Consider the following 8,127-nt stretch of genomic DNA (forward strand, 5'->3'; position numbering starts at 1 on the left):
GAACCCTTGGACACTCAGAATCAAAGGGGAAAAGGCGTCTTCATAAACGCCTCCCAAACTTTTCATTCCTTCAATTCCATTTCATTTCTAAGCACCAAAATGAGAGAGTGCATTTCAATCCACATCGGCCAGGCCGGTATCCAGGTCGGAAACGCCTGCTGGGAACTCTATTGTCTCGAACACGGCATTCAGGTATGCATTTTTTGGTTTTTCAATCACCTTCTCTGGGCTTGGGCTTGGGCTTGGGCTTGAATGTTTTGATTTCTTGTGTTTCAGCCCAATGGACAGATGCCCAGTGACAAAACCGTTGGCGGAGGAGATGACGCCTTCAACACGTTCTTCAGCGAGACGGGCGCCGGAAAGCACGTCCCACGCGCCGTCTTCGTGGATCTGGAGCCCACCGTGATTGACGAAGTCCGCACCGGCGCCTACCGCCAGCTCTTCCACCCGGAGCAGCTCATCAGCGGCAAGGAGGACGCCGCCAACAACTTCGCGCGCGGCCACTACACCATCGGCAAGGAGATCGTGGATCTCTGCCTCGACAGGATCCGAAAGCTGGCCGACAACTGCACCGGCCTCCAGGGCTTCCTCGTCTTCAACGCCGTGGGCGGCGGCACCGGTTCGGGCTTGGGCTCGCTCCTGCTGGAGCGTCTGTCCGTTGACTACGGGAAAAAGTCAAAGCTGGGGTTCACCGTTTACCCCTCCCCTCAGGTTTCGACCTCCGTGGTAGAACCCTACAACAGCGTCCTTTCAACTCATTCCCTCCTGGAACACACCGACGTGGCGGTGCTTCTCGACAACGAAGCTATTTACGACATTTGCAGACGCTCCCTGGACATCGAGCGCCCCACTTACACCAACCTCAATCGCCTCGTTTCTCAGGTAACCCATTTATCATGCAAGCAAGCAGCTTTAGGTTTCATTAACTATCTACCTCCTCATTGCATTGCAGGTGATTTCATCCCTTACTGCCTCATTGAGGTTTGATGGAGCACTGAACGTTGACGTCACAGAGTTCCAAACCAACTTGGTTCCATACCCGAGGATCCATTTCATGCTTTCCTCGTACGCCCCTGTCATCTCTGCTGAGAAAGCGTACCATGAGCAGCTTTCTGTTGCTGAGATTACCAACAGCGCCTTTGAACCATCCTCCATGATGGCCAAGTGCGACCCACGGCACGGCAAGTACATGGCGTGCTGTTTGATGTATCGCGGTGATGTTGTTCCGAAGGATGTGAATGCTGCTGTGGCGACCATTAAGACCAAGAGGACCATACAGTTTGTGGATTGGTGCCCCACCGGGTTCAAGTGTGGAATCAACTATCAGCCTCCCACTGTGGTTCCCGGAGGGGACCTTGCGAAGGTGCAGAGGGCTGTGTGCATGATCTCTAACTCCACCAGTGTCGCTGATGTCTTCTCTAGGATTGATCATAAGTTTGATCTCATGTATGCCAAGAGGGCTTTCGTGCATTGGTATGTGGGTGAGGGTATGGAAGAGGGTGAGTTCTCAGAGGCTCGTGAGGACCTTGCTGCTCTTGAGAAGGATTATGAGGAGGTTGGGGCCGAGTCTGGTGAAACAGATGATGTTGAAGGAGATGATGATTATTAGATTCTCATGTGTGTTTGCCTTTTCCCTTTCTTCCGGACTATGTTTTACGTCTGCTTTTTAAATGTTGCGTGTTCTTATCATTATCAATATATGTGCTTTCTATATAGTACACGAGTTTCTAGCGGCATAGTTTCCATTTTTATTTCTCTCTCTCTCTCTCGCATTGTGTTAATGGTTGCTGCTAATGCTAATGTTTGGGTGGATTCACGTTTAAACTCATTCATTATATGGATAAACAAATAAGATGGAGAGACTGAAAATAAGAAAAATATAGTGGAGAAAAATTAAAAGGCTGGTCAGTTCTATTTTTTTATTTATTTGTTTATCTCCTAGTTTTGTTTATATATATCTTATTTTTTACATATATTTTTATATATTTTTGTTTGATTAAACAATCAAAATTTTACTTATTTTTTTTTACTTTAAATATTTCTACTATATTTCTCACCTGTTTAGTTCCTTTCTATGAACACAGGCTATATATTTTCTAGTGGCATCATTGCGAAAAATTAGAGGCAAAAATTTATTTATTTTTATATCAGATCTCAATTCTAGAGACAATGTAGAAATGCTAGCTGGTGGGATCTCAATTTTTTGGTGGGGAATTTTAAACCTCAAATTATTAAACGATACACGGAACCCTAAAACAAAAAATAGTAAAAGTAAAAAATAACTTTTTTAAAAAAAAAATACCAAGAGCAGGCAGAAATGTGGTTGAAAAATTGGATTGTCAATTCCATTAAATGGAACCAAAGATGAAATTTATAGAAATGTTTTAATTATAAAATTAAAGGTAAATTTTTTATAAAATAATCAATTTTCAATTATAATATTTATCAAATTATATAATATAAAATGGTTTAATTGTGATTGGACTGCTGAACCGAAATTAAATTTATTAATTTAATAATTATTAAACTCTAAATCCTAAACTACCGAACGGAGATTAAATTAAATTTAATAACTGCTGGAATAAATTATTCTTGCCTGAAACGTGTGTCGAAAGAATGGCTTATGTCAAAAAACGAGGGATCAAATGGTTCATCTGTGACCCAAAAAAAATAACTGGCTACGGTAGGTAAACATTAATCCAAGATTAATTGAATTTTCATTTGAAATTATAAAATCACAAATAAACCCCCTAATGAGTTATTATGCAACAATCATATCATATGGCCTTGATTAAGCAAGAATTTATAACTTCTTATATTATTAAGCAGGAATTAATAACTCTAAATTTTAAAATGACAAATGTTAAATTTTATGGTCAACCATTATTGTGATCCCTAGTAACAACAGTTATATCACATGTTCACAGTGAAAGAGAGCTCACGTATTTCGTGTAAGGCCATAGAGTTAATCTTAAATTCAATATATTCCTGGCTGTTGATGTTATTATCATGAGGAAATTATATTAACACTCCTAAAGTTTTTATAAAGTTTCAGTACACCTGCTATTTTTAAGGTTTATAGTAACACTAACTTTTCTATAGGGACTCACAACGTAATATTTTTTTAAAATAATTAAAATAGTTAAATAATGTATAAGAGGTGCTCGAATAATATTTTTTCCAAACAATTAAAGGAGATAGGATAAAAAAAATACAGAATATTGGTGGTGGTATATATTGTCCGGTAGTTAGCATGCCCAGACTGAAAAAAACATTATGTAGGGAATAAACATTAAACATCACTATCATAATAGGAAAAAAAAAAAAATTTAGGAGGGCACTATCATAAATTAAACAGAAATTTGCCTTTTCTTTTTGGGTTCAATTTTCAGACTTGAAAGTAATGCTTAAACTATTGTAACCACTTTATTCTATTCACAGCCAACTCAATGTGAGAACTAAGGCAAAATAGCAAGTTCAATGTTTCAATAGCGTCCAAGCTTTTGGACGAGCCGATTCTCTATCTCAATTCTCTTTTTCATGATGGAAGCATACTTGGAAAACAACTCCTGATCACCAGCATTTACTGAAAGTTTGCAGCTCAGAGACGTTTTCTCCAATTTGTCCATGTACATATCAGATATGGGTAAGAAACTGCCCTTCTTGTTGCAGAGCCATCCATGAGCAGCTCTCAATGCAGCTCCAAGTGAAGCTGAATCTGTTACCAAGTTGAAGATTTTTTTTATATAATAGTTCAGTTCATCACTTAAAAACAAGGATAACAACAAAATCACCATTTTATGAATAAATAAAAGTATTTGCAATGGAAATGTGAATACACATGCTTATGTTTTGAAAAAAGGAAAAACACTAGTTATCTGATAACATTATAAGAACCTTAAGAGAACCGCACCACAAAAGCTAGCTGTTATAATTGAAGAGGCCAAGACCTTTAAACTCCACACTAGAATCTCATACTTCCAATGTGAGATTCAAGCCCCATATCTTACAATGGATTAACACTGTCCTCTTTCAAGTTTCAATGAAATGCAGTATGAATTTCAAACTCAATAACTTGGATAAAATTTTGTTTTAAAAGAAGCTCAAACTTAATATTTCATTATAGGAATCCATGACACAACAGCATTCAGAGTGTGTCGTGCTGAGATAGCTAATTTTTTCTTACCAGGTCTTTGAACGGTATACACATCACAGCCAAAAATTGAAGCTATTGAGCTAAGAATGCAATGATTTGCTGATGCTCCACCAGTGGCTATAATTCTCTTTGGTGGAGAAGGCATTCCAAATCTTTCAGCATGAGCCCGCATTGAGAGAAATTGACCCTCAATTAATGCCCGTACCTGCAATTTAGCTTATTGTTCAATAGAAATATTTTTGATTTAGGATTTAAAGTTCAATTACCCTAAGAAATTTTCATGAGTTTCCTAACCTCAGATGGAGGATCAAACTCCTCCACTTCCCGTTCCTTCAATCCATCCAGTGTGTCTGAGAAATTTTCTATGACATAGCGGTGGGAACCAACTGAGACCATTAAAAATTAGTTAGTAACTTCTTGAGGCCAAATCAACATGTTATTCGATACAAATACTTTACGGGTGGAAAAATTAAGCAGACACCTGGAAGAGGAGGTAGAATTTCATGCTCCTTGTAGTAGAAACCTAACTTTCCACCTATTAAAAAAAACAAACATTGTGAGAAAAGAGAGAATATAACAGAAGAGCTTGTGATACGCACCATTTAAAGGTTGTGTTTGCTGAAGAAATTTATTGAAAACATCCCAAGATTTCTCTGCATAGCGGTCGCGCACATCTGATATTTGAAAGAGTCCAGAGTTAGAGACTACAAGAACCATTTATATTATGGGTTTATAAGCAAACAAACAGTATATGATTGGACAAAGAGTCACAACAACAGCACCTTCTCGGGTAAGGGATCCATTTTTATACACCAACATAACCATGTAACCTTCTACATCAACTGGATTAGGGAACACATGTCCCACTAATCCTGGATTAGGATCTTTAGTGATCATAAATACCTGAGAGATAAGCCAGAACGAATTACAACTAAAAGCAAAGGTGTTAATATTCATTTTGTTTTAAATATAGCTTCGATACTAGAAGGGATAGCATAAAATGGGATCTAATTATAAAATAGTTACTATTCTTCCATTGACAGAATATGCAGTTGCCTTCATTTTCAAAACATTATGAAATTTGGACAGACCAACAAAGTTAACATTATGTATCTTAACCTACAGTGTCACTAGTGCCAAGACTGATGGCGAGATCTCCCGGAATATTTAGGGTCAAACCTGCAGATCCAACAAAATGGTTAATTTATTTTAACAACTAACATTATAGGAATGGGGTTTTGGGACTTCCTGTTTAGACAGGTTTGGGGGGGGGGGGGGGGTGATTTTCATCATTTTTAAACCTTGACAAAAGTATATAATTAAATCCCACTAGAAAGAATACATAAAATCAGAGATAAATGGCAGAATATGTTAATGAAGAAATTATGGTACCTGCCACACTATTAGGGTTGTCTCCTGACCACTGAACAACCAAGCAATTCTGGTTAAAGTGATACCTAAGACACAATAAATTACCATCAGTCATCAATCCAATTGACATATGAATGGTGAATATCCAATTGACATACTATCCATAATTATTTCAAAACTTAAAATAGGCAATTTCTCATTGTACATATAAACTTCAACTCCAGCATATAATATTTGACCCTCTAGGTTCTATACTAGTATGTTACCTGAGTTTCAATTAGTTGTGAATCTAGTTGGTGAACTATAAAATCCATTATTCCATAGGAAATTGATAGCATGCATATAGTACATCAGTATATAACAAACGGTCCTAATTTTGCTTGTATTCCAAAAGAGAAACAAGTTATAAAAAAAAGTCCAACAAACCTCTCTACAAAATATGGAGCAATATTTCCAGCAACAGCATAAGCAGGGGCTAAATCCCCAAGTTTTGACTCCAGACCAATGGCAGTTGCCTGCAACAATGATTGGTTAAGGGGAATATTAGTCAATAAGCTAAGGTCATACTTGGAAGAACATCAAAAACCAATTCAACAATAGCTAATTAAGGGCAAGTCAATAGCATTAACAACCTCAAGTGCAACTTTAGACCAGGCCTTTTCCTTTATGTCCATTAGATTCATGCCTGCACCATCAGTATGATCAATGGCAGCATAAGCACCCGCGAAAAGAGACGCCATGAAGGAGCTAACAAGCGATATCCTCTCAGTGCTGTCATAAATTTCTGGCTGAGTATCAAATATTTTCTTAATCTGAGGGCCAGTATACCTCTCATAAGCACGCGAACCCGTGATACGAGCCAACTCCAAAGCTCCACCACAAGCCTTCTCAATTGCCCTACACTCAGCAGTGGTGCTACAATCCATCCAAATTGGGGATTCCCTTATGGAAAAAGCATTTTCAAGCTGATCCAACAATGACCTCTTAGGATCCAATGATGATAATATCTGAGAACTACCACTCTTCCAATACACACTACCATGTTGTTGGCCACTGCCAGAAACAGCAGCAACCTTGGAAAAATCAAATTTTGATTCGTGGAGCTTTTGAAGCATTAGGTCAAGAGCTTCCACCCACATCAAGGTGGGTGAAACAATTCTGCCACTGTCAGAGGGATCTCTGTAAACCCCATCTTTGGTTTTGTAATGTGGCAAGTCGGAATCGAAATGCACAAGCTCCGAGGCTACGATGTTGAGGTTGGAGTCCAACACTGTGGCCTTTAACGACCTTCAAACCAGTAAAAATTGAAATTTTAAATTGGGATTGCATCAAATTGAAAGTGAAAAATTGTGAGAAATGGACTTACTGGGTGGAACTGTCGAATCCGAGAAAGTATGAGTCCTGAGGAAGAGAAAATTCGGCCATTGGAGCGATCCACGACACTCACTGCAGTGCTGAATTTGGACGTAGAAAGGGAAAGTGGCTGCATTGTTGTGATTATTTATAAAAGAATTTTACAGCGCTGATTTGGATTGAATTGGATGATAACAGATTTGGATAAACATGAAACATCCCGAAATTTGAACCATTAAATCTATCAAACGGTACTTATCCGCTAAATACTTGCGTTGGTTGGTGCTCCAAACAAACCATTTTATCTAATTTAGTTTTTAAAATAGGAGTCATTAAATAATTTTTCAACATTATGAATTGAAATATTAACTTTAACACGGAGTCATGCGACCATGCTTCTCTAATTTTTTTCAAATAAAAAAATACTAAAATAAAAACTTAACCCTTATATATTAAATACGTGAATATTTTTAAAAGAATTTATTTGACAAAAAAATTTATACGGATTCTTTTTAATTTTTTTATCTAATCTATTTTTATTTATCATTTATTATAATTATTTATTAATTAAATATTAATATTTTAAAATAAATTATCAATTAATAAAATTGATTTTGTATTACAATATAAATTATTTATCATAAACCTAAAATATAATTTATGTTTAAAAATATTTTTTACACAAATTTTAAATATAATTTATATATTTAGTATAAAGAATATAATTTATATTTTTTTATTAAATATAATTTATTATAAATTTTAATTATATAAAATAAATACGCATATGATATGTATTGCATAAACTAAAATATTAGTTAATAAACTAAAATATTAGTTAATTAAATTTTGTGAGAAGTATAAAGAGAGTAGAAAAGAGACTAGAAAGAATAAGAAAAATTGTGAGTAAAATAATAATTTAGAAATAATTATAAGAATAATATAGTAAAAAGAAAATGAGTTGTCAAAAAAAATATTTTTATTATATTACTAATATTTTAGCATGTATAATGGATATATATGTTTATTATATATAATTAAAATTTATAATATATTTTTATATATAAATAAATAAAAATTATATTTAAATATATAAATTATATTTAAAAAATATATAAATAAATATATTTAAATATATGAATTATATTTTAAATTTATAATAAATAATTTATAATAAATAATTTATATTATAATTAAAAAGTGATTCATATTTAATATATATAAATTGATATGTAAAAATAGATTAT

The 8,127-nt window shown here is 35.2% G+C and overlaps 2 protein-coding genes across 3 annotated transcripts; one reads left to right on the top strand and one right to left on the bottom strand.

Annotated features, from left to right (window-relative positions):
* On the top strand, positions 1 to 1,718 carry LOC109797116 (tubulin alpha chain). Of its 2 annotated transcripts, XM_083077160.1 has the most exons (4): positions 1 to 192; positions 277 to 882; positions 953 to 1,411; positions 1,497 to 1,718. In XM_083077160.1, exons 1-4 carry the CDS (start codon positions 100 to 102, stop codon positions 1,668 to 1,670), a joined length of 1,332 nt encoding a protein of 443 aa, XP_082933286.1. In that variant the 5' UTR covers positions 1 to 99; the 3' UTR covers positions 1,671 to 1,718. The 2 variants fall into 2 exon arrangements, with proteins under 2 accessions (XP_082933286.1, XP_020212626.1); XM_020357037.3 differs by having other exon boundaries at positions 953 to 1,718.
* Positions 1,719 to 3,346: 1,628 nt separating this feature from the next.
* XK-2 (xylulose kinase-2) lies at positions 3,347 to 7,118 on the bottom strand. The gene is made up of 11 exons (XM_083077159.1): positions 6,894 to 7,118; positions 6,160 to 6,814; positions 5,954 to 6,042; positions 5,549 to 5,613; positions 5,280 to 5,335; positions 4,939 to 5,059; positions 4,756 to 4,830; positions 4,638 to 4,691; positions 4,451 to 4,542; positions 4,187 to 4,361; positions 3,347 to 3,718 (listed from the first exon to the last, which is right to left on the bottom strand). Exons 1-11 carry the CDS (start codon positions 6,950 to 6,952, stop codon positions 3,486 to 3,488), a joined length of 1,674 nt encoding a protein of 557 aa, XP_082933285.1. The 5' UTR covers positions 6,953 to 7,118; the 3' UTR covers positions 3,347 to 3,485.
* Positions 7,119 to 8,127: the final 1,009 nt, after the last annotated feature.

The sequence above is a fragment of the Cajanus cajan genome, chromosome 6 (genome assembly GCF_000230855.2).
Source record: "Cajanus cajan strain Asha chromosome 6, NIPB_CcT2T_4, whole genome shotgun sequence".
Lineage (NCBI taxonomy): Eukaryota > Viridiplantae > Streptophyta > Magnoliopsida > Fabales > Fabaceae > Cajanus > Cajanus cajan.